The sequence below is a fragment of the Malania oleifera genome, chromosome 10 (genome assembly GCF_029873635.1).
Source record: "Malania oleifera isolate guangnan ecotype guangnan chromosome 10, ASM2987363v1, whole genome shotgun sequence".
Classification (NCBI taxonomy): Eukaryota; Viridiplantae; Streptophyta; class Magnoliopsida; order Santalales; family Ximeniaceae; genus Malania; species Malania oleifera.
Genome location: NC_080426.1, coordinates 45,828,471 through 45,856,296, shown reverse-complemented (window position 1 = coordinate 45,856,296; position 27,826 = coordinate 45,828,471). Strand labels below are relative to the sequence as shown.

The 27,826-nt window shown below is 39.0% G+C and overlaps 1 protein-coding gene across 1 annotated transcript; it reads left to right on the top strand.

Moving 5' to 3' along the window:
• Positions 1–420: 420 nt before the first annotated feature.
• Positions 421–8,132, top strand: LOC131166662 (protein DETOXIFICATION 34). Its single transcript, XM_058125239.1, has 7 exons — positions 421–696; positions 1,125–1,750; positions 1,850–1,906; positions 2,012–2,250; positions 2,342–2,460; positions 7,850–7,936; positions 8,052–8,132. Exons 1-7 carry the CDS (start codon positions 421–423, stop codon positions 8,130–8,132), a joined length of 1,485 nt encoding a protein of 494 aa, XP_057981222.1.
• Positions 8,133–27,826: the final 19,694 nt, after the last annotated feature.

Genomic DNA, 27,826 nt, shown 5'->3' with positions numbered 1-27,826 from the left:
ATGTGTGTGTGTGTGTGTGTGTGAAAATGTTATTGTAGCTTATTTCTCTCAGTTCCGTGCCTAATGTTAGAGCCATGCAAAATCCTGCAGTTAAAACAATCACCAGATGGCAGTGCTACCAATTTCATAGGTGGTGGCATTGACTGGTGAAACAAATTCTCTCCAAAACTTTCAACTCAAAACAGATCAAAATCAAACACTTTCCACAAATCACAACCCACTTCGTACTTCTTCAAACAACATCAAAGAGACTAATTAAAACATAAGGGTGTTCATTTGCAGGACATAAAGATAGCGAGGGATAAATCAAATGAAGACACAAAAGCAGAGGAAAGCTCTGGCTCGCCCTCTGCAGATTTTAGGCCCAGCCGGAAAATGGAGCAGCAACCAGACGTGCCTTTGATCGACAGCGACTCCACCATGGACACCGCAGACCTCCACCATGCGCCTTCCACGGTGGTGGAGTCTGGCGAGGAGGATTACCCGCCGGTGCATACCTTTGAGGAAGCCAAATACGTTTGTTTCATGGAGTCCAGGAAGCTCTGGATGATTGCAGGTCCAATAGCCTTTAATATTCTGTGCAATTATGGGGTTAACTCTTTCACAAATATCTTCGCTGGCCATCTTGGAAACATCGAGCTGTCTGCGGTTGCAATTTCTCTCTCTGTCATTGCAAACTTCTCCTTCGGTTTCTTGGTTAGCTTCTCTCTGTATCTCTAACTCTTCATCTCAATTGTTCATCATTCAAATAATTATTGTTTATTATGTGTTCACATTGTGTTTTGCATCATTATTTCTTTGGCATGCACTTCCATATTAATGGTTCACAAACACTGTTTATCTGTGCAACTTTCTTTAGTTTTAAACCCATTTCTGCATGGTTCTTACATTATATTTGTTCGAACGAGGTCTGCTCATCTGCCTAATTTGGTCTCCTCTTTTTAAAACTCCAAACCCATTTCTTCATACTGCAGAATTGAAAATTGGTATCTGCAGAATAGGATGGATGAAAATGGATTGGAATGAAAAATTTTGAACAGAACATAAAGAAATGAAATGACAAATTCAAATGCATTGGCATGAAACATGTATAGTCCGTCTTAAATTTCACATGAAAATTGCAGCTAGGTATGGGAAGTGCACTGGAAACGCTATGCGGGCAGGCATTTGGCGCAGGCCAAGTATTCATGCTGGGAGTTTACCTGCAGCGCTCATGGATAATCCTATTTGCGTCCTGCTTCGTTCTTTTGCCCCTCTACTTATTCGCAACACCGATCCTAAAGCTCCTCGGGCAACAGCCTCACATTGCAGAACTTGCAGGAAGTTTTACCATCCAAGTAATACCTCAAATGTTTTCGCTGGCAATCAACTTCCCGACCCAGAAGTTCTTGCAGGCTCAAAGCAAGGTTGGAATTCTGGCCTGGATCGGTCTTGTGGCCTTAATTGTGCACATTATGGAACTCTACCTCTTTGTCAAAGTGTTCAAATGGGGCTTGACTGGTGCTGCTGCGGCGTACAACATCTCAGCTTGGGGGATTGCTTTGGCTCAGGTGGTTTATGTGGTGGGTTGGTGCAAGGATGGGTGGAAGGGTCTGTCTTGGCTGGCCTTCAAGGAGATTTGGGCCTTTGTCAGGCTCTCCATTGCCTCTGCCGTCATGCTTTGCCTTGAGATTTGGTATTTCATGACTATAATTGTTCTCACTGGCCACCTTGCTGATCCCGTTATTGCAGTTGGATCCCTTTCTATCTGGTCAGAAACATGCCTCTTTCTTTCTTTTTTTCCTTCCCTCTACAACTTTCATTTAATTTGATTTCAATTCTTGCACTTGGTTTATCTTTCCTGTTTTAGTATGAATGTAAATGGTTGGGAGGGCATGCTGTTCATTGGGATCAATGCAGCTATAAGGTAAACAGAATTCATCTTCCTTCCTCTTTACTTTGGACCCTTATTTTTTTCTCTTTCACGCCTTCTGCTCGTCTTTTTCTACATTTCTTTTTAACGTCTTTCCAGCGTTCGGGTTTCGAATGAACTTGGGTCGGCACATCCCCGGGCAGCCAAATACTCTGTCATCGTCACAGTCATCGAGTCTCTCATTATAGGGATTCTAAGCATGGTTATCATCTTGGCAACTAGGCACCACTTTGCCATTATATTCACAGACAGCAAGGAGATGCAAGACGCTGTTGCTCACTTAGCCTACCTTCTGGGCATGACCATGTTGCTTAACAGCGTTCAGCCAGTTATATCAGGTATCCGTGTATGGCAATCTTAATTTTAGTGACATAACTAAATTAATACGAAAAGTCATGAAATCTACATGCTCCTTCCATGTTTATGCAGGTGTTGCTGTTGGTGGAGGATGGCAAGCACTGGTGGCTTATATTAATTTGACTTGTTACTACGTTTTTGGGCTCCCTCTTGGGTTCCTTCTGGGTTACAAAGCAAAGTTAGGTGTGGAGGTAAAACGTCATTTGATCAATTGTTCCTCATGGCTAGCTAGGACACACTTAATAGTTCTGAAATTTCTAATGCATATATATCAAGAGCAAAGCAGAATGGATCATTAGGACACCTACCCTAATTCAGGTAGTTGTAAAGACCCTGTTCACAACAATACAGAAGTTGTCATCAGTACCATGGTTAGTCCACTCTCAGCAAGTATTGGTCCTTAATGGTTCCAGCCCTATTGGGAATTCTTGGTTCCTAGCTACCTGGGCAGGTGGGGTAGTCATGGTCAAAGGGTACCCGGCCATTTATGGGCCGGGCTGGGTTGGGTTCCTCATCATTTGAATGTATGTTCTTGTGCATATAATGTACATAAATTGTCCTATTAAACCAAATGGGGTAGCACTGGTGTCATCATGTGTCACACTTTCTGTTAATGTACACTTGTCCTACATCAATTTGATAAAGAAATCTTTCCCTTAGACTAGACTATAAATAGGATACCCCTCTTGTATACAAATTACACCATTCAATACAATTTTCTTCTCTTGTATTGTCTTAATATCTCTCTCTCTCTCTCTCTCTCTCTCTCTCTCTCTCTCTCTCTCTCTAACTTATGTTTGATTCCTTCGTGGGTTGGACTCCTCCTCGCCTCATTTCCCCTTGTAGGCTCGAGGGGGAGCGTTGGTGTGCATCTAGCCCCACATTGCCTCTATGGGCAGTCTCAAGCCAGTATAAGATCTTATTAATTCTCTCTCCTGATCACTTAGATTTTGAGGATGAGTTCTCTAGCTTGATATCAGAGTCACTATTTCCTTTTCGTAGTCCTTGGCCTATCAAGAGTTGAGTATGCTCTGTGATTGCCACTATAAGTGGATATTTCATCAGAAATACTTCTTCTGTAGCCTCGGTATATCAAGAGTTGAGTATACGTTGTGATTGCAACTATTACTGGTTGATCCTTCACATCAGAAAGACCTCTTGCATATCCTCATAATACCTATCTCGACTGCCTCTAGTCCTTGCCCGCCTTCGGCCACCACCACTACCTTTGATCGCCACCGCTCATCTGTCATTGCCTCTGCACATTATGGAACATCTTGAGGCTTCAAAACCCATTGCCATCGTCATGGAAGGCCCCAACTACACTGTATAGGCTCAAGCTATGTCGAGCTTTCTCAAAGGCAGAAAGCTTTGGCGATATGTCACTGGCGATATCATTGAACCAAAAAAATTGATGGTGAAGCCAACATCAAATACATAGATCATCTTGAGAAGTGGGATAGCAAAAACCAGGAGATAATCACTTGGATTCGCAACGCGTGCATACACTCCCTTAGTCTCTAGTTTGGGAGATTCAAAAATGCCAAATCACTTTGGGACTTTTTGGAGAAATGTTACACCACCGCGGATTTGTCTCATCAATATCAACTTCTGGGTACCCTACACCGCATGCAACAACAAGTTAGGCAATCCATTAATAATTTCCTATATGAGATGCACTATGTTTGGGATCAACTTGCTTCCTTAGAACCAGAATTTACATATGCCAATAATGCTGAAAATTTTTCCAACTATCGGGATCATCAACACTTAGTTCTTGTTCTAATGGCCCTCACTAATGACTTCGAGCATGTTTGTGCATCTCTCCTTCGTTGCAATCCCTTACCTACTTTGGATCAAGTTATCACTGAACTTCTCTCAGAGGAAACTCGCATTGCTCCTCGCAAGAGGACCCCTACAAATGCTATCTTTGCCACTCCCAGGGGACCTCACCCCAACAAAAAAGGACCTCCATCTGGATCTTCAAAGAAATTTTGCTTCAGTTACTGCAAGAAACCGAGACACATTCTCTTGGAATGTGCGGCTAGAGTTTGCCATTTTTTCATAAACAAGCCCCTAGTCATCTTCAACGTGATTGTTTCCAAAACCCCAACAGGAATTCCTAGCAATACCTGTCTCTTGGTGCTCCTTCTAGATCGACCGCCACTACTGCTGCATATTCATCATCCTCTACTTTCATTGAAATTCTTTCTGCTTCTGACATATAGCAAATTGTCCAACAAGTCCTTGCTCATTCTGGTAATCCATCCTCAAATGCTATGTCAGTCACCTCAAGTCATTCATCTAAGTTCTTTGACTCTGCATGTTGTAATCACATGACACCTTATTCCACCCTCTTTTCCATCAAACATTTTGCTATCCACACTCCGGCCATTCAAACTGCTGATGGTTCTCCCATGAATGTGAGCCATATCAAAAAAATTTAAACATTAAACACTTCTCTTTTTGATACTTATTTTATTCCTCAACTCACTCGCAATCTTATATATGTTCATCAATTATGTGACTTCGGTCTAACTATCATTTTTTCCCACTTCTAGTTGTTGCGTGCAAGATCCACAAATGGGACAAACTCTTGGCATAGGCTGTAAGGTTGGATGACTCTTTAAACTCATTAATCTTCACATTCTATCTCGTTTCTCCTCATTAGTTTAGAGGGCAGCTCCAGTATCATCCACACCATCAATCAGTCTTTGGCATTCTCATCTTGGTCATGCTTTTGTTGGTCGCCTCCAAACCTTAGTGTCTAGTGGTAATTTGGGGCTTTTTAATAAAGAACAATTTGATTGTCTTTCTTTTCAACTTGCAAAACAATCGGCATTGCCATTTCGCAAAAGTGACTCTTCTTCTTCTGCACCATTTGACTTAATTCACTCTAATGTTTAGGGCCCATCTCCGACTGCTACTATGGGAGGCTCTCAATATTTTGTCATTTTTATTGATGATTACTCTCATTACACCTAGATATTTCTTATGTGTAACATATCTGAATTACCTCGTTTGTACTTTGATTTTGCTACCATGGTCAAAACTCAATTTTCTTGCAATACCAAAGTATTTTGTGTAGACATTGCGGCTAAATACATAGACTCTTGAGTCCTTAACTTTCTTCACCAACATGGCTCTCTTTCTCATCATTCATGTCCTGACACCTCTCAAAAAAATGGGCATGTTGAGCACAAACACCAATACATTCTCAATACTCTTCATGCTATTCTTATATCTAGTTCGTGTCCGGGGTGAAGCTGCTCTTACAACTGTTTACACCAAGAATCGTGTGCCTTCTCCCATCATTGGGAATCAATCACCTTTTGAGCATCTCTATGGTTTCCCTCCCAACTATAACACTCTTAAGGTATTTGGTTGTGCATGTTTGGTTCTCCTTCAGCCTCATGAGCGCAACCAAATTGGAACCTAGATCCCGTTTATGTTGTTTCTTTGGATACGATGTTGAACACAAATGCTACAGATGTTGGAATCCTCACTCCAAAGATCTTAATTAGAGTGTCACGTCATGTTGTTTTCTGGGAACACAAGATGTTTGCCTCCATGTCCAAGTTTCAACCATCGCACGACAACACCTATTTACTCTTCACTGATCTCTCCGCAGATCTTTTTCCCGATACTGCTGAGACAAGCTCTTCTTTTGAGTCAAATTCCCTAGCAACACATTCTATCTCATTATCAAATAAGTCATTACCACCTAATATGTCTCCAGATACTCCACTTGAATCATCCACCTTGCCCACTTCTGAGCAACTTGGCTCTTCTGATGGATCCACTTAAATAGCTCCTAATCTCCCTCCTCGACGAAGTCATCCAGTAAAAACTCCTTCTGCTCATATTCGTGACTTTTTTTGTCCACTACTTTTACTCAGCATGAACCTTAGTCTTATCGTGAAGCTAGTTCTAACCCTTTTTGGAAAAAAGTAATGGATGAGGAACTACAAGCACTCAAAACACTCACACTTGGGATCTCATGGACCTGCCAATTGGCAAACATGCTCTGGGATGCAAGTGGGTTTACAAAATCAAAACTCACTCTGACGGGTCCATTGAGCAGTACAAAGCTCGTTTGGTAGCAAAAGGGTTTATCCAAGAGTATGGGATCAACTATGAGGAGACCTTTGCCTCGGTTGCCCGTATCACTTTAGTTTCTAGCTTAACTGGAGTTGCCGCCATTCGTCGTTGGGATTTATTTCATATGGATGTGAAGAATGCCTTTCTTCATGGTGAACTCACTTAAGAAGTTTATATGTGTCCCCCTCTTGGTTCTCATCATCCTCCACATCAAGTTTGCAAACTTCGTCGAAATCTATATGGTCTCAAGCAAGCTTCTTCGGCTTGGTTTGCGAAGTTTAGTACCATTGTTGGAGATTTTGGATTCACTTCCAACCCGCATGATTCCGCCCTTTTCATCCGCAAATCAGACCAAGGAACTATACTTCTTCTCCTCTATGTTGATGATATGATCATCACCGATGATAACGCATCCGAAATTTTGGCTCTCAAGGATCATCTCAGCCAACATGTCAAGAAGAAAGATCTTGGGAAGCTCAGTTACTTTTTTGGGACTTGAGATCACTTCTAACTCTGAAGTATATTATCTTTCTCAAGCCAACTATGCTTCAGATCTTCTTACTCGAGCAGGACTCACAGATAGTAATACATGTACCACTCCTCTCGAGCTCAACTCAAAACTCACTCCTATGGATGGTACACCTTTAAATGACCCCACCCTATTTCGCTAGTTCAAGCATAGAAGCTGAGTATCGTGCTCTTGCTGATACAACTCGAGAACTTCTTTGGCTTCACTGGTCACTTGAAGACATGGGCGTCACTCATTCTACTGCTACTATCATCAGCTGCGATAATCAAAGTGCTAGCCATATTGCTCACAATGATGTATTCCTTGAACGCACAAAACACATTTAGATTGATTGTCACTTTGTGCGTCATCATCTCACTCGTGACACCATTGGACTATTATCAATTTCTTTAGCCAATCAAACTACAGATATCGTCACTAAGAAGCATCCTCCTCGACGCCTTCAGAATTTAGATTTCAAACTCAAATTGGTCTCCATTTTGCCACCTTTAATTTGAGGGGGGCTGTTAATGTAATAACACTTGTCCCACATGGATTTGATAAAGAAATCTTTCCTTTAGACTAGACTATAAATAGGTTACTCCTCTTGTATACAAATTACGCCATTCAACACAATTCTCCTCTCTTCTCTCTCTCTCTCTCTCTCTCTCTCTCTCTCTCTCTCTCTCTCTCTCTCTCTCTCTGTCTCACGGTACTTTCCTCAACTATCCTGATGGTTCAGAGTAATGGGAAATATGTTGGATAATGACTCATATGTGATGCTTTTGGAACAAGCTGGATTGTCAATTGTCATGCATCTTTACCCAAAAAACAGCAAATGACACCATTTTTATGGGGTTTATTTTTTATTTTTATTTTTTTGAACCTGATAGTAGTTTTGGAGGGTCATTGCTATGGTTCAGATGCTAATTAACATGGGAGGGATTTTTCCATGTGGGTGGTATTAATAGGGAATCTGGATCGGTATGATCGCTGGGACTTTTCTGCAAACCTTGATCCTTCTGTACATCGTTTGGAAGACCAACTGGAAAGAGGAGGTATTTCTATCATTCTACTGTATATCTACAGTGATTGAGATTAAATGAAATTGAAAGGGAGCATAACTAGTTGAATAAATCCTACTCATATTAATTAAGCATGCATGGCGCGCAGGTAGAACAAGCATCAGAAAGGATGCGGAGATGGGGCGGGGGGCAGGACGAAGGATCTTCGCAGAAAGTAGAGTCCTTTTGACCCACTTCTAAGATTTATCTAATGAATTACTTTAGCATTTTTTTATTTTATTTTTCCCCAATTCCCATACTATACTTTATCTTCTTTCACTTTCCTTTTTCTCTTTTAAAGCAAAACCAGGGATCTTCCCTGCTTCTTGTATTTTCTTGTACAGCTTTACCATTATATATATAGTTTTGTCTTCACACTATTTATCATGCAAATGCACACACACACACACACACACATATATATATATACACACACACACACACATATATATATCCTAATCATTTATTGATATATACCCTCACTTTTAACAGAGAAATATCGTCGTTACAAGACAAGTATTGGGAGATTATAGATAAAAAAATTAAAAATCTCTTAAAAATAACACCAACAACCAACCAAATATTTATATATAGAGCAAATATTCCATGAACCAAAGTTAAGTTTTGTAATGTCACTAAAATTTGTTTAGTTCGTCCAAAATATAAGTTGCTTGTTTCATGTACATCAAAATGTTTCAATTTTCACATGTTATTGCCTTAGTTTCACCTAATATTATATTAGAGCTCTAAATTTAAAAAATAATTTTGTAAATGAAATCTTGAGTTAATTATTAAGCACAATAAAACTTATTAGACTCCCACATTATTAATTTGAGTGGAGGCAAGTTTTACTAGCACATAATAGATATATGTGCACAAAAAATAATTTAAATTATCTCTCAAGAAACATCAAAAAAATACTTAGATTATACTATTTGGCTAAATTGCATTAGATATAGTGAATCAAATTCTTAGATTTTGGATCACTATAAAAGAATTTGATTAAAATAGATCACTTGAATACTACGCATAATTCATCCCCTACTAACTAGGGTTCCCATTGTATATCCAAATTCAATGTGGACCTTGAATAAAAATAAAATAAAAAATAAAATACTATAATTCAAAATTTAATTGAGTGTCCTAATTATAATGTGCCTTATGGGTTAGCCTTGCCTAATAATTTTTAGGAGTTACTTCCGTCCAAATTTTTTTCATGAAAATTGATCCTATCGACAATCCAAAAGGAATGGTTTTTTCCCTTAAATATTGATATATTATTCCTAATTTATTGCCAATCAAATATCATGCTTCAATTTGTTTAGAAGAACATTATTTCTTTTTTCGAATGTAAAAGGTCCACTTTCACCAGCTAATCATCATTATTTGATATAGTAAGATTATTTGAGAGATGGAACTATATTTTATAATGATTTTTTGGAAAAAAAAAATTGCTTGATAAAAAATTAAACATCTTTTAAGGAATGGTGTAGATTTATATAAGTAGATAATGAATTAGTTATTATGAATAGATTCGTTATGTCAACTTTCATCAAAAGTACAAGAATGAAGATAGTGAGAATTGTAAAATTGTAAGAGGAAGAAAAGAGTAAGGGGGAAAAAATTTAAATTAAAAGAGGTAAGGAGAGATAAAGAGAAAAGAGATTAAAGGAAGAATAGGGTGAAAGAAAGAGATAAAGAGACATCTTGTTGCAAATTAATGCGTGCAGAACCATCATCGTGCAATGCAACAACTACTGATGAATTATACAAAAACATAATCACACATGTAATAAGGAGAGCAATAAACACTCAATACATTAATTAATATGGTTTGGCAGAATGCCTACGCCCACAGGAGCAAGCGGCCACTGAAATTCATTTTCTGTCAAAGTTAGGGTTATAGTATTGTATTTATGCTAACCCTACACGTACAAAGGGATTAGAAAGTTCCCTAAATACCCCTATATCGATCCCTGGAGGATTTTTCTCCATATCCCCAACCTATTGACCTTCCCAATTCAAAATTCAAACATAATACCGAACAAAATCGTCGACGGTTTCCTTCTAAATTAGCATCTGTTTGAAACAGTCGATGTAACCATCGATGGACTATGCAAAATCATCGACAGTTTCAGGCAGTAGCCAAATTAGGAAGAAAAATGTTGACGGTTTTGCATAATTAATCAATGGTTTTAGATAGAAGCTAATTTAGAAGGAAACCGTCGACGATTTGAACAAATCATCGATGATTTTGTTCGACACTATTTTTGAATTTTGAATTGGGAAGATCAATAGGTTGGTGATATGGAGGCAAATCTTTTGGGGATTGATGCAGGGGTATTTAAGGAACTTTCTAATCACTCTATACATGTAGGGTTAGCATAAATACAATTTTGTAACCTTAGTTTTGATAGATAGTGAATTTCAGCCGCCGCTTGCTCTCGTGGACATAGACATTCCGCCAAACGCCGTTAATTCTTGTGTCGAGTGTTTTTTGCTTTCCTTATTACCTGTGTGATCCTGTTTCTGTATAATTCATTGTTACTTGCTACATTTCACGATCACGATTCCAAGCGAATTAATTTGCAACAAAAAATTGGTATCAAAGCTATTGGTTACAGACTGGAATTTCTTCTACAAAGTTCAACATTGTCAAGTTAGACGAATCGGAAAATTTCATACTATGGCAAAGAAGGGTTAAGGATTTGTTAGTGCAGCAGGGTATGGTGAAGGCGTTATACAAAAGGCTACCAAAAGGCATGGACAACATGAGTTGGAAGGAACTAGAAGTGAAGGCTACGGCAACTATCAGGCTTTTGTCTAGCTAATGACGTGATGCATCATGTCATGAATGAGGAATCACCGGCAACAGTTTGGCTGAAACTGAAAAGTCAGTATATATCCAAGTCGTTGACAAACAAGCTCTATCTTAAGAAAAAATTGTATGGGCTTAAGATGTCAGAGGGTTCATATATGAACTAGCGTAACAACGTGTTCAATTAGATCATCAGTGATTGGAAGTGAGTTGATATGGAGTTCAAATATGAATGAAGACAAGGCATTGATGCTATTGAATTCCCTACCTACGTCTCCTACGCATGAAAATTTGGTTACAACTCTAACATGCGGAAAAGAGACTCTTGAATTGGAGGAGATCACAAGTGCACTTTTAGGTTTTCATTAGAGAAAGAGAGTCAACAATGAGAATCTACAAGGTGAAGGGCTTGTGGTAAAGGGTAACCAGGATTGTGGGAGAAGCAAGTTCCAGAGTGGACCGAGTAGCAATAAATCACTGTCCAATTTCAGGAAGAGGAAGGGCATATGGTATTTTGCATATAGGAAAAAAGGGCACATAAAACAAGATTGTCTAAAGAAAAAAAAGGGGAATGCAGAGAATAAAAAGGGTCCATCTAAATCTACGAATGTAGTGGAAGAAGAAGTCTTAAAGAGCAGTGATGGGGATATGCTTTCTGTTTCATCCAGTTTAGAATAACTCATGTATTCTTGGATTCTGAATTCGGCATGCTCCTATCACATGACACCCAATAAAGATTGGTTCACCACCTACAAGTTAGTAAATTTTGGTTCTGCTCTGATGGGTAACAATGCATCATGCAAAGTTTTTGGAATAAGAAATATCAGAATTAAAATGTGTGATGGTGTTGTTAGAACATTGTGTGATATTAGGCATATATCGGATTTAAGGAAGAATTTAATTTCATTAGGCACTTTAGATTGTAATGGTTTTAATTACAAGTTTGCAAGTGGAGTCATGGAGGTGAATAAAGATGTCTTGACAGCGATCAAGCGGCAGAAATTAGCAGGAAATATCTATACACTATTAGGTACCACAGTTGTATGTAGAGTTGCAGCTGCAAAGTCTGAGTCAGATAGTACTGCCTTGTGGCATATGTAGTTAGGGCATATGGGTGAGCATAAGATGGTGGAGCTTCATTAGAGAAATCTTTTGAAGGGTTTCAAAACATGCAAGATGAATTTCTGTAGGTATTGTGTTCTTGGGAAACAGAATAGGGTGTAGTTCAAAATAGCCACACACAAGATGGAGGGAATTCTTGACTATATTCATTAAGATGTTTGGGGGACAATAAGCGTAGCATCACAGGGAGGACATACGTATGTCGTTCGTTTTATTGATAATTACTCACGAAATGTATGGGTGAACTTCATACAACACAAGTTAGATAAGTTTCCCAAGTTCAAGTTGTGGAAATCTGAAGTGGAAAACCAGACCGGGAGGAAGGTCAAATGCCTCAGGTCCGAAAATGGTACTGAGTACACAAATTAAAAGTTTATGGAGTTGTACGAGCATCATGGCATTAAGAGACATTTCACAGTACACAAGACACCACAATAGAATGGTGTGGTGGAAAGGATGAATCGAACAATAGCTGAAAGAGCTTGGTGTCTCAGGTTGAATGCACGGCTTACAAAGAATTTATGGGCAGAGGCAGTGAATATGGCATGTTTCTTGATTAACAGATCACGAAAGGCAACACTAGATGGAAAAGTAGCAAAGAAGGTGTGGATAAGTAGTGCGATAGGCTACTCTGTTTTAAGAGTGTTTGGATGTCCAACTATGTGCATGTTTCTAGTAAGGAGAGATCATAACTTGATGTGAAATCTAGACAGTGCATCTTTCTGAGGTATTAGAAAGGGGTGAAAGGTTTCAAACTGTGGAATTTGAAGGAAAACAAGGTGGTGATAAGTAGAGATGTAGTTTTTTATTAGAAAGTCATGTTGTTGTGTACTCATGAAGAAGAAAAACAAGTTCCAGAATATTGCAACAGCAATGAGCATATGGTTCAGGTCGACTTAGAGACTCATGGTAAAGATGACAATGTTCAAAATACAGGGAATTCTAGCTCAGGAGATCAATAGCATTATAGTATTGCTATAGATAGGCCCAGACACACTATCAGACCACCCCCCCAAGTATGGTTTTGATGATCTAGTTTCTTATGTACTCATTACTAGTAGTGGAGATCCTACTACATTTTAAGAGGCGATGCACAGTCAAGAAAAAAGTAGATAGATGGGTGCTATGGAGTAGGATATAGAGTCTCTGCATAAGAACCTATTGTGATATGTGGCTTATATACTTAATGGGATGCATGTACAAGGAGAGGACATAATGGAAAAATCATAGTGCTGAAAAGCAGGAGGGAAATCGTCGACAGTTTGGTTATAACCATCGATAGTTTGGCACCAGAATTCATACAATTAATATTCTATCTGAAACCATCGATGGTTTGGCCTAATCCATTGACGCTTTGGCTCAAGAACCTAGCACTGATTTTTAAATTTTGAAAGAGGGACATTAAGTTGGTTGGGGTTTAGAGGAAAAGCCTCTAGGAAACTTAATATATACATTGTTCTTGATGTATTTATAATGTTGCAAGTGTTGTAAGTGTCTTTTGAAACCAAATATTAAAATTATTTGCCAATTGCTCTCGTGGATGTAGGCATTGCCGAACCACGTAATTCCTTGTATTGTTTCTATTGCTTTCATATACATAATGCATGGTTGTGTTCTGTAATTGGTCTTTCATTGATTGCTGCATTTAATTGATTCAATATTACATTGTGCAAATACAATTTATACAACAAATTGGTATCAGAGCATTGTTGTAATGGCTTTGAGTATTTCGTCTATGAAATTTGACTTTGTCAAGTTTGATGGAATCGAGAACTTCAGTTTATGGCAGATAAGGGTGAAGGATTTTCTTGTGCAGCAAAGGGATGGTGAAAATCTTGTATGATGTTCAACTAGAAGGCATGGATGAGGCAAATTGGAAGGAATTAGAGGCAAAGATGGTGGCTACCATTAAATTGTGTCAAGTCGATGACGTGTTGTATCACATCAAGGAAGAGGATTCTCCTATGGTTGTAAAGCAAAAGCTTGAAAGTAGGTACATGTCTAAGTCTCTTACGAATAAATTCTTTCTTAAGCAAAGGTTATATTGGCTTAGGATGGTTGAGGGTTTATATTTGAACCAACGCATTCAATCAAATCATAAGTGATTTATTGCGGGTTGATGTGAAATTTGAGGAAGAAGACAAGGCGCTGATGCTACTAAATTCCCTGCCTGCGTCTCACATGTATGAGAAATTGGTTATGACTCTTACATTGGGTAAAGAGATCCTGAATTTGGAAGATGTAATAAGCGTGTTGCTGGGCTTTCATCAAAGAAATAAAGTTTGCAACAAAATTTCACATGGTGAAGGGCTTGTGGTGAAGAGTAACCATGAACGTGGAAGACGAAAATTTAGAAATGGATCGAGTCAAAATAAGTACCAATCTTAGTTCAAGAAGAAAAAGGATATTTGGTGTTTTAAGTGCGGTAAAAAGGGGTATATAAAGATGAAGCGTTCAGAATGGAAGAAAGGGAATGTTGAAAAGTTAGAAGGCACTTCAAAATCAGCAAATGTAGTTGAAGAAGGAAATTCAGAATGCGGTGATGGTAACATACTTTTAGTTTCGTGGGGGTCAAATCGCCTCACGGACTCTTGGATCCTAGACTCGTTGTGTTCTTACCACATGACTCCAAATAAGGAGTGGTTCAGCAGTTACATGTCAGTTAATTCAAGTTCTTGTTCTTATGGGCAATGATGTTTCATGTAAAATCATTGGAATTGGAAATGTATGAATTAAAATGTTTGATGGTGTTGTATGAACCCTTTATGATCTAAGACACGTTCCAGACCTACGGACAAGCCTAATTTCATTAGGCACTTTGGACTGTAAAGGATTCAGTTACAAATCCGAAAGTGGAATTATGAAGGTGTGTAAAGGCGATTTAATGTTGAAGAAAGGGAAAATTTTAGATGGAAACACTTATGCATTGTTGGGCAACACAGTTGTAAGTGGAGTTGTAGCCGTAGATTGTAAATTTGATGACACCGTCTTGTGGCATATGCAGCTAGGGCATATAGGTGAATATGGCATAAAAGAACTTTACAAGAGGAAACTCTTGAAAGGTATGAAATCATGTAAGCTGAATTTTTGTAAGTTTTGAGTTCTTAGGAAGCAGAATAGGGTGCAGTTCAAAACAACTATACACAAGATGGAAGATATTCTTGATTACATACATTTGGATGCTTGGGGGCCTGTGAGAGTAGCACCATGGGGAGGACATGTGTATTTTGTGATTTTTATTGATGATTACTCACAGTAGGTCTAGGTATACTTCATGGAGCACGAGTTAGATACGTTTGTTAGGTTTAAGTTGCAAAAAGTTGAAGTGGAAAACCAGACCAAAAGGAGAATTAAATGCCACAGATCAAATAATGGGATCGAGTATGCTGATTCGAGATTCATGGAATTTTGTGAGCAGCGGGGTCTTGGGATACATTTCAATGTTTTCTACACACCTCGACAGAAGGGTGTGGCTAAAAGGATGAATCGGACATGAGTTAAGAGAGCTCGGTGTCTTAAGCTTAATGCAAGGCTAGCAAAAGAACTTCTAGGCCAAGGCAATTAGTATGACTTGTTTCTTGGTAAACTAATCATCAAGGGCATCACTATAGGGGAAAGTGGCAGAGGAGGTATGGACAAGTAATGCGGTAAACTACTCCAGTGTGAGGGTATTTGAATATCCAACCTATGTACACGTGTCTAATGATGAGAGATTTGAAGCATGACACAAAGTCTAGACGTTGCATTTTTCTAAGGTATCATAAAGGTGTAAAGGGATTCAAGCTATGACATCCAATGACAAACAAGGTGGTGATTAATAAAGATGTAGTTTTTTATGAGAAAGCTATGGTGAAGCGTACTCAAGAAGATGATGATGAAGAGAAACAGGAGCTAGAAAATTGGAGCAGAGATGAGCATGTTGTGCAGGTGGAGTTAGAAACTCAAGGCAATGATCTTAATCTCCCAATTGCAAGGAGTTTTAGCTTGGGAAACTAGCAAGTTGACAGTGTTCCTATACGAAGATCCAGGCGCACTATCATACTACCACCCAGGTATGGCTTTGATGATCTAGTATCTTATGTTTTCATTACAAGTTGCAAGGATTCGGTTACTTTTCAAAAGACAGTGCATGGCCAAGAGAAATGTAGGTGGATGGGTGTTATGATTGAGGAAATGGAGTCATTGCATAAGAATCAGACTTGCAATTTGGTGAAACTTCCAAAAGGGAAGAGGGCGATAGGCTGCAAATGGGTATATAGGAAGAAGGAAACAATTTTAGAAAAGGAATGAGATAAATTCAAGGCACGGTTAGTGGCAAAGGGATAGTCACAATAAGAAGGCAGTAGATTATGATGAAATCTTCTCCCCTGTGGTCTGACACGCTTCCATCAGGGTAGTATTAGGATTAGTGGCTCATTATGGCCTACATTTAGAACAAATGGACATGAAGATAACATTTCTCCATGGTGACTTGGAGGAGAAGATCTATATGGTACAGCCAGAGGGATTCATTCAACCTAGGCAAGAGCATTTGTTTTTCAAAATGAAGAAGTCTCTTTTTGGGCTGACATAGTCTTTGAGGCAATCGTACAAACAATTTGATTCCTATATGATCCAAATAGGCTACAAGAGGTATGAGTATGATTGCTACGTATATGTGAAAGATCTTGATGATGGTTATCTCATTTTCTTATGGTTGTATGTTGACGACATGTTAATTGTTGCGAAGGACATAACTGATGTAAATCAATTGAAAATTATATTGCATAAAGAGTTTGACATGAAGGATCTTGGGGCAACCAAGAAGATACTTGGGATGGAGATTTGTCGGGACAAAACTACAAGGAGGTTGTGGTTATCTCAGGATGGTTATGTGGAGAAGGTGTTGGAAAGGTTCAACATGGATGATGTTAAACCCATATGTACACCTCTAGCAAATCACTTTAAATTGTCTACCACTGAATGCCCAAGGACAGGTGATGAAATTTGGCACATGTCAAAGGTCCCCTATGCAAGTATTATGGGGAGTTTAATGTATGTCATTGTATGTACAAGACCATACTTGGCACATGTAGTAAGTATGGTGAGTAAGTTTCTTTCTAGTCCAGGTAAACAATATTGGGAAACCATTAAATGGATTTTGAGATACTTACGGGGTACTTCTAATTATGGTATCATGTTCGGCAAGCAACAGGATAGTTTATCAGTTGCGGGGTTTGTTGATGCTGATTATGCAAGGGATATGGATGACAAAAGGTCTACAATGAGTTATGTATTCACCCTTATGGGAGGACCTATTGTTTGGGGGTCCAAGGTTCAATCCTTAGTGGCATTGTCTACAAATGAATCAGAATACATGAAAATCGTCGAAGCTGCAAAGGAAGTATTATGGTTTACTAGTTTAGTCAAGGAGTTGGTTATATAGCAAGGTGGAGTTGTGCTACGTTGTGACAGTTAGAGTGTCATCTATTTGACAAAGAATCAAGTGTATCATGCTAAAGTTCAGATATCTAAGAATGCAGCAGATATCTTGACAAAACTGGTTACCACTAAAAAGTTCAAACATTGCTTGGACTTGCTTCATGTCTCCAAGTGCTAAAAAGGAGACAATCCCCAACCTAATGTCCCAAGGTCAAGGTGAAGCAGCGAGCTATGTTTTCGATTTCTCCTAAGGAGCATATACTCGCCAAGGTGGAGATTGTTGTGATATGTGGCTCACATACTTAATGGGACACATGTACAAGGAGACGACATAATGGAAAAATCATAGTGCTGAGGAACAACAAGGAAATCTTTGACGGTTTGTCTATGACCGTCAACGGTTTAGCATCAAAATTCAAATAATTTACATTCTGTCTAAAACCGTCGATAGTTTGGCCCAATCCGTCGATGGTTTGGATTGAGAACCCAGTATAGATTTTTTAATTTTGAAAGAGGGACATTAAGTTGGTTGGGATTTGGATGGAAAGCCTCTGGGAAACTTTATATATACATTGTTCTAATGTATTTCTAATGTTGCAAGTGTTGTAAGTGTCTTTTGACACCAGATAGTAAAATTATTTACCGATTGCTCCCATGGATGTAGGCATTGCCAAATCACGTAATTTCCTGTGTTGTTTCTATTGCTCACATATACATACTGCGTGGTTGTGTTCTATAATTGGTCTTTCATTGATTGTTGCATTTAATTGATTCAATATTCCTCTATGCAAATACAATTTATACAACAGAACCAAATGTGAGAGTTAGTGGAGCTTCTAGAGGGGAAGAGAGTGATAAGATGCAAATGGGTGTATAGCACAAAGGAAGCAGTATCAGAAAAAGAAGGAGAAAAATTTGAAACTTGTCTAGTAGCAAAGGGTTGCTCACAAAGGAAAGAAGTTGATTACGATGAGATCTTCTCCCCCGTGGTCAAACACACTTCCATCAGGGTAGTTTTGGATCTAGTAGCACATTTTGATATGCATTTGAAGTAGATAGATGTAAAGAAAGCATTTCTATATGGTGATTTGGAGGATCTGATTTACATGGTATAGCCAGAAGGGTTCAATCAGCTTGGGCAGGAACACTTGGTCTGTAAATTGAGGAAATCACTTTACGGACTGAAGCAATCTCTGAGGCAGTGGTACAAGCGATTTGACTCCTACATGATTTGGATTAGCTATAGGAGATGTAAGTATGATTGCTATGTTTATGTGAAGAACCTTAATGATGGTTCATTTATTTTTCTGTTGCTTTGTGTAGATGACATGTTGATTGCTACAAAGAATATGACTATGGTCAACAAGTTGAAAACACTGTTGAGAAAAGAATTTGACATGAAGGATTTGGGTGCGACCAAGAAGATTCTTGGTATGGAGATTCACAAAGACAGAGCTTCCAAGAGATTGTTGTTATCTCTGCATAGCTATGTTAAAAGAGTGTTGGAGAGGTTTAGCATGGAGAATGTACAATTGGTGATTACACCTTTGTCGAATCATTTTAGATTGTCTATTAACAGTGCCTGAATGCAGATGATGAAGATGATGACATGTCAAAGGTTCCACATGCTAGTGCAGTGGGGTGCTTGATGTTTGTTATGGTCTATATAAGACCGAATATGGCACAATTTGTCAGTGTTATGAGCAAGTTTCTTTCAAATCCAGGATGACAACATTGGGATGTCGTCAAGTGGATTTTCAGATACTTGAGGCGTACTACAAACTATAGCATCATGTTTGGCATACAATGTAGAAACCCGAACTCAGAAAATAAAAGAAATAAATAAGAAAAGAAGAAAAGGAATTAAAAAAGGGCTAAGCCGTAGGCTTCGTCGACGAATCCCCTGTTTCGTTGACGAATGCCCTTCTATGGTGCGTCGATGAAGTTCAGGCATCATCAAAGAAGAGATCTTGAACGACAGAAATTTCAGGCTTAGGGTTCATCGACAAACCCCTTCTTTTGTCGACGAATGACTTTTTGTAATTCGTCGACAAAGGTTCCATTTCGTCAACGAATGTGACCACGTTAATGGCCTATAAATTGATTTTTAAGTTACTTCTTCATTAAGAAATCAGAAAATCTCTCTCTCTCTCTCTCTCTCTCTCTCTCTCTCTCTCTCTCTCTCTCTCTCTCTCTCTCTCTCTCTCTAAAACCGCGCCCCTCACTCTCTCTCTACGATATCTTGTTGTTCATTGCCCGAATCGACGATTGGAAGTTACCACGAGGATCTAGGGGAGTTTCTTTATAAGTCTAGCGGAGTGGATTTTTGAACGGGGTCTTTTCAGGCATCACCCCAAAGTTGAGGTAAGGGTAGAAATGAGTTGCTTGTCTAGTATATAATTATTTAAATGGGGTGTATGGGCTTGGGGATGTTTAATGGCTACTAATATGGGATTTGAGTTGATTGAACTGGGAAAGTGTGTTTTTAGGGTTTTGGGCTCCGTATCATCGTAGGGTGGACTATAGGAGCGTTGTAGGAACTCTCTCAGTGAACAAGTAAGGGGATTAAGTTAAGTCAAGATTTTAATTAAATATAAACTGATTAAACTGTTCTATATTTATTTATTTATTCATTTATTTATGAGTTCAAAGATTATTTTGAAAACCAACCGTTTAACAAGGATTTTACAAACCTAGGATATATGGTACAGTATTTTGAATAATATGAATAGTGAAAAATCTGATTCATCTCACGAACTAAAAATACAATGTCTTCTTGGTTGTGTTGGATCGTGTTTGAATATTTAAATTGTGTGGCAAGTGAATAAATTTATATGATTTATTGTGTAATCGAATTTGGGAATGATTGTGAAATATACTGGAACTATTGGTGAAACATAGTGGAATTGCTTGTGAATAGTACAGGGAATTGATATGTTGGCTGCGAGCCGGGTTTTATATGATGGTCGGGGGCTAGTTTTATTTGAAGGCTATGAGCCGGGTTTATTTGACGGTCGGGGGCCGGGTTTTTATTTAATGGCAGTTTGAAACGAAATGATTTAAACTACAGTTTTTAATTACTTAAATTGCATAACATGCTTTAGGAACCCTAGGGACCAATTGTTTTGTGAGCACGGTACCATTGCTAGTGATTTAATTAGATCATGTGCACCCACACTGTTCTGGATAGAAGTGTAGGTTGGTCTCAGCTGATAGCCTACGTAAGGATGAAGTAACAGCATCGGGCCTACAGCTTGGCTATGGATCCCTGTAGACGGACTTGCAGAGGTATATTTTGATTTTGTTTTGGGTTGATCACCCAGGCTTAGTCCAGCCTTTGGGCCGAACAATCCGTGCCATGGGGGAAGTAAATGGTTTTAGTCACAGGGAGTGTCTTTTATGCATATCTGTTGATTTATGTAAATGGTGTTAAATATTTACCGAACTGGTTTATACTGTGGGAGGAGAAAAAAGGCATTTTATTTTAATGGTGTATAATGAATATATTTTACATATTATTTTCAGTTAAATGGAAAACTAGTTATTTTCTGTATACACTAAAATTCATGCTGGCCACACAATGATTTTAACTTAGTCTTCCTTATTGAGAAGTGTCACACCCCAATATACAAATTATCTTTTCAGGAAGCACCAGAGATCGTGTTTAGCAAGGCTAGAGGGGTCGAGCTAGTCGTAAAGTCTATGTATGTAGTGTGTATTGACTGAGTTTTCTTTTTGTACAATATTATGGGTTGTAATATGGATATTTGACGACATTTATGTGTAATAGTAATTAGAACTCTAGTAATGTGTTTGGAGAATGTATCACTTATTTCCACTGCATTTATTGTGAATATGGTATCAAGAACACAAACGTAACTTAAGTAGCACCTCGAGCCCCACGTGGCGGATCGGGGCATTATAGTTGGTATCAGAGCCTAGGTTTTCTAGGTTCTACGGACTTTGATGGTTGACAATTACCAAAGTATAGGTTGAGATAGGATAAGGATGAGAGTGGGTAGATTAGGTTAGGTTTTGGTCTGGAAGGTTAAAGGCAGAGTTCCTTTGACGGTTTTCTGTGTTTTTCCTAGAATGACAATTTTAGGAAAACCATGGTAAATCCATTAATGGTTTCGTTTCTGGGTTGAGAGATTGGAGCTCAAAAATTTAGTTTGGGACGTTAGGGTGGTTGAGTACGTGTATGGAGTCCGTGTTATGTTGGAGATTGATACCTTGTCAGTTTTGTGACAGAACTAGGGGAATGAATCTTTAAACTGAGAATTCATACGTATTAGTAGTTTCTTCATTTCATACTTGCTTCAATTATGATAAGTGGGGAGTTTCTAAGTCTGTTTCTATCCTATCTTCAGGATGGATACTAGGGGAAAGGATGTCATGGTTTGAAGGGATAATCATGTGGAAACCTCTAGTGAGGACGATGCTGATGCCTCGGCAATGCTGTGAAGTATAGCACGGTAGGTTAGGAAGGAAACTCGGAGGTACTCTAGGAAGCAGAATCAGCCACTGACTGATAGAGGCTGCACTTTTCTTCAGTTTACCCTAACGAATCTGCTGGCATTTTCAAGAAGAGCGAATTTGATTATAGTTGAAGATTGGGTTCAGGAGATGGAGGAGCTACTGGGTATGCTGGAGTGCACAGAGGAGCAGAAGGTGTGGTTTGCCACTTTTATATTAGTAAGGGAAGCAAAGAGGTGGTGGAGATTCGCAAAGATGGTATAGGAACAGCGTCTAGGATATATGTCTATTACCTGGAGCCGTTTCAGGGAGGTCTTCTTTGACAGATACCTCCCTATTGCTATTCGAGAGGCTAAGGCAGAGGAGTTCCTACATCTGAACCAGGGGCCCATTACTGTACACCAGTATGTGGCCAGGTTTGTGGAATTATCCCGTTTCGCCCTACATATGGTCTCGGATGAGCCGAAGAAGGCTCGGATGTTTGAGAGAGGTCTAGGACAGGGAATACGCGCTCAGGTGGTGGCATTGTTGACTTAGAGTTTCTTTGAGCTAGTGGATAGGGGCATGGAAGTTAAGGTCAGTATTTAGGAGGGGGAGAGAGCAGCAAACTAGAAGAAGAGGCCTTTGCCACAAGGGTTTCAGACCAGCACTTGCTAGGGCTCATGGAAGCGGTCTGGTAATTTCTTAGGCCAGCGACAAGAGATGGGGTACCGAGGCCATCAGGGGGATTCGTAGCATCCTATATGTTCCTGATGCCATTAGATGTATTAGGGTGAGTGCAGGGGAGGACCAGCTGTTTGCTACCGGTGCGGTGGGGCAAGATATTTAGCACGGGACTGTCGAGCGACATTGAATGACGCACCTCCACAGCCTCAGTATCGGGGAGGTAACTAGGCACCCCGAGGTGGTCACTAGAGAGGCACCGCCCAGGTGTGGGTGTACTTGCTTACACTAAGAGATACGGAGAATGTCAGCAATGTGGTGACAGGTACTATTTCCTTTTTGTTGAATAGTGCTATTGTATTGTTTGATTCAGGTGCGACGCATTCTTTTGTGTCTCGGGGATTGGTTAAGTTGTACAGGGCAGAGACTTAGTTGTTAGATGTCGAGTGGTCACACCAACGGGGTTAGTTTTTGTATGTAGTAAGGTGATCAAAGGCTACCCAGTGGAGATTCAGGGGAGGATGTTGCCTCCTAACTTGATTATTTTTTACATTCATGGGTTCGACATCATTTTAGGAATGGATTGGCTAGCATCTAGTTATGCGAGCATTAACTGCCACAGGAAGGAGGTAGTGTTCAGACCTCCAAGGGAGAAAGAGTTCAAATTGGTTGGGTCGTGTGTGCGCTCTGCACCACAGATCCTTTCAGTGATTCAGGCAAAGAGGTTGCTTCGAGATGGCTTCCAGGGGTATCTTGCATGTGTTTCCTGAGGACTTACCAGGATTGCCTTTGGACCGTGAGATAGAATTTGCCATTGAGTTAACTCTAGGGATGACGCCAATTTCCAAGACTCCGTACCGAATGGCTCCGGCTAAACTAAAGGAGCTAAAGGAACAACTACAGGAACTTCTTGATAAGGGGTTCATCAGACCGATCGTATCACCCTGGGGAGCGCCGGTGTTATTCGTAAAGAAGAATGATGGGTCGATGAGGATGTGCATTGATTATAGGGAGATTAATAAGGTGACAATGAAGAATAAGTACATGTTACCTTGTATTGATGATCTATTTGACTAGCTAAAGGGCACTCAGGTTTTATCTAAAATCAATCTGTGATCCGAGTATCATCAGTTGAAGGTGAAATCAGAGGGTGTATCAAAGAAAGCTTTTCGAACTCAATATGGCCATTACGAATTTCTGGTTATGCCATTCGGTTTGACGAATGTGCCTGCAACATTTATGGACCTGATGAACAGGGTGTTCCACGAGTACTTAGATCAGTTCGTGGTGGTGTTCATCGATAACATCCTGATTTATTCAAGGAGTCCTATAGAGCATGAAGCTCATTTGATACTGGTGCTTTAGGAACTCAGAGAGAAGAAGTTATTCTCTAAATTCAAGAAATGCGAATTCTGGTTGGAACAGGTTGCATTTCTGGGACATGTAGTGTCCAGGGAAGGGATTTTAGTGGACCCAAGAAAAGTAGAGGCGGTAGTTGATCGGGTAAGACCAAAGAACGTACATGAAATTATAAGTTTCTTGGGTCTAGTAGGGTACTATCGCCGGTTCGTTGAGGATCTCTCCAGGCTATTAGGTTCTCTGACGTAGCTTACGAGGAAGAACAGTAAGTTTGAGTGGACTTGGGAGTGCAAGCCGATTTTTCAGGAATTGAAGCAGCGGTTAGTCACGACCCCAGTGTTGACCATTCCATTAGGGGATGGTGGTTATGTGATCTATAGTGACGCATCTCAAAAAGGACTTGGGTATGTCTTGATGTAGCAGGGGAAAGTTATTGCGTATGCTTCTTGCCAACTCAAGGAGTACGAGAAGAACTATCCTATGCACAACTTGGAGCTAGAAGCAGTGGTTTTTGCACTAAAGATCTTGTGGCACTACCTATACGATGAAAGGTACGAGATATTTACTAACCATAAAAGTCTTAAACACTTCTTCACCCAGAAGGAGTTGAATATGAGGCAACGCAAATGACTTGAGTTGATAAAGGACTACGATTGTACCATTAGTTACCACCCCAAGAAAGCTAATGTGGTGGCTGATGCGTTGAGTCGGAAATCAATGGGTGCATAAGTTTCAGTGATTTTTGTACAACATCATATCAGGATGGATGTGGAGAGGTTAGGTATAAAGTTGGTAATTGGGGATCCACAAGCGTTCATTTCCAGTTTGATTGTTTAGCCAACCTTGCAGGAAAAGATTAAAGCCACTCAAATGAGAGACGGAGTGAACAGCAGACTGACTTCAATGTTTATGAGGATGGGGTTCTCAGATTTCACACCAGGCTGTGTGTACCTAATGACGTAGAGATTAAAAGAACAATTTTGGAGGAAGCTCATCGCTCTCCATACACTATTTATCCAAGAAGCATGAAGATGTATAGGAATCTGCGAGAATCGTTCTAGTAAAGTAACATGAAAAGGGAGATTACCATATTCGTTGAACAATGCCTGACTTGTCACCATGTTAAAGCGGAGCACCAGAGACTAGTCGGACCACTTCAACCCCTTGATATCCCTAAATGGAAGTGGGAGCATATCTCAATGGATTTCGTATCAGAGTTGCCTTCAGCGGTGCATGGAGAAAACGTCATCTGGGTAATGGTGGATCGGCTGATGAAGACTGCGCACTTCGTTCCAATCAGAGTCAGTTATTCTACGAATAGACTGGCAGAGATTTATGTGTAGAAGATTGTACGGCTTCATAGCGTCTCGGTTTCCATTGTTTCAGATCGAGATCCACGATTCACCTCTGGAGGATATGTTGCGGGCGTATGTGCTGGATTTTGGGAATGATTGGATTCGGTATCTACTATTGGTGGAGTTTGCGTACAATAACAGTTATCAAACCAGAATCAAGATGGCACCATATGAGGCTTTGTGTGGTCATCAGTGTCAATCTCCATTGTATTAGGATGAGGTAGGCGAGCGGCAGATTTTGGGGTCAGAGCTTGTTCAGCAGACCTCTACAAAAATCGAGCTTATCGGGGAGAGAATTAAAGCAACCCAAAATTTGCAGAAGAGTTATGCGGATACCCGCCAACGGGAATTAGAGATTAGGATTGGTGATATGATATTTCTAAGGATTGCTCTGATGAAAGGGGTAATAAGGTTTGAGAGGAAAGGTAAGTTAACCCCTCGGTACATTGGACCATTTGAGATCCTGGAAAGGATTAGTCCAGTTGCCTATCGAGTGGCGTTACCCCCAACAATGTCTAGAGTTCATAATGTTTTCCAAATATCAGTGCTGAGAAAGTACATTCTAGATCCTTCACATGTGATAAGTTATGAGTCTTTGGAGATCGGGGATGCTCTGGCATACAAGGAGAAACTAGTTCATATTTTAGATCGAAAAATACGGGAACTGCGTACTAAGGATATGTCGTTAGTGAAGGTGTTGTGGTGTAATCATGCAGTTGAGGAGGCTTCTTGGGAGTTAGAGATAGAAATACGCTAGAAATACCCACAGTTTTCAGAGAGGTTTAACCCTAAACAGATCAGTAAGCAACATAGGTAAGTATTAGTTTTATTTGCAGGTCAGGTAAGGTAGGTGTGTTTAGTTTGTTAGTTGTTTATGGTTTTCGTATATGAATAGTCTTGGGAGTGTTTGGTATAATATTGCATTCTCCCAAGATATGGTGTGTAACCACGGTATTCCTCCGCCATAAGTGAGAGTATTTAATAAACTTGGGATGGGGCCGTTATGTGTGTGGCTATCGACTCTTCGATGGAGATGGATTTTGAGATAAGGATGTGATCGGTATCAATTAGCAATTTTGAGGATGGAATTTTTATAAAGGGGGAGATTGTAGAAACCCGAACCCATAAAATAAAAGAAATAAATAAGAAAACAAGAAAGGGAATTTAAAAAGGGCAAAGTAGTAAGCTTCATCGATGAATCTCCTGTTTTGTCGATGAATGTCCTTCTGTGGTTCGTCGACGAAGTTCAAGCACCGTCAATGAAGAGATCTCGAACGACAGAAATTTAGGCTTAGGGTTCGTCAACGAACCCCTTCTTTCGTCGACGATATTCTTCAAATGAGCTTCCTTGTTTTCGTCAGCATGCTTTCTCCGTATATGTGTTCCACTCGATATGAGCCACATATTACAACAAGACACGAGGAATAAAATGCATTGGGGCTTGTTTAGTGATGGTTACTGCATGATGTCTCTTAAGTTAAGTTGGAGATCCGTTTACAATAACCATTATACGTATTTATATCCTTTTTAGGTCAAACTTATATTAATTCAATGATTACAAGCATAAATTCAAAATAATAAATCATAATAATAGAGGACTTTTCTAAAACATTTAAAACTTAATCATAAATTGAGATGGTTTCATTACATTAAAATTCTAATTTATTATAATTAACATACTTACCCAATGTTTATCTATGTTGTAGCCTGATGACAGGAGAATTTCATTTGATGACTTAGGTAACCATAATCGCTTCATGATGATGTGGTCTTTGTTGCCTAAGTGGTTACTTACAACTTCTATATCGCCTTATGATAAGTAATTTTATCCTTAAGCAATTTGTGCTTTATCTACAATATTTGACTTACCTCTCTTCTAAGTGATTCCCTAATTATTCACTAGGTGAGTTGGCGGAATATAGTTCACCTTACTTAAATGATCTCTCTTTTAAGGTAACTATCTTGACTAAACAATCATCATCAAATTTTGAAGAGATGCATAAGAATGACACAATCAAAAACCCAAAAAAGTTTTTCAAACATTTATTCTTATTTTGATTTAATTTTTTTGAAAGAAAATAAAGACTTGTTAGTAACATTGTGGTGTCAAATTAATCATGGAGTTTACTGATTATAATTGTTATATATGATAAATTTTAGCATGATGGTATTTGAAAAAGAAAAACTTATTTTTTGTTTACAAGTGAAAAATTAAATTATAGCACGCTTCCAAAATTCATAATTTCATACTGAAACGTCAAACACGTTATAATTTTTTAAAATAATAAGAATTCACATTTAAGTGAAAATTTGAATTATAGCATGCTTCCAAAATTCATAATTTCATACTGAAACGTCAAACATGTTATAAGTTTTTAAAATAATAAGAATTCACATTTGAGTGAAAAATTCATGACAAGATTTTTATAATTATTTGGGTAATACTGCACTAGACTATAATATACAAAATTCTCCCAAGAAAACATGATTAAATTTTTATGATATTTTTTTAAAGTAAAGGTGCATTTATATTTTCAATAATGAATTGTTTTATTTCATTGTCAAATAAAGAGAGGATAAATTTGTCATTTCATTATGAAAAGTAAAGGGTAAAATTATCATTTAATATATCAAAAAATAACATAAAGTGTTAGGGTTATCTTTTGAAAT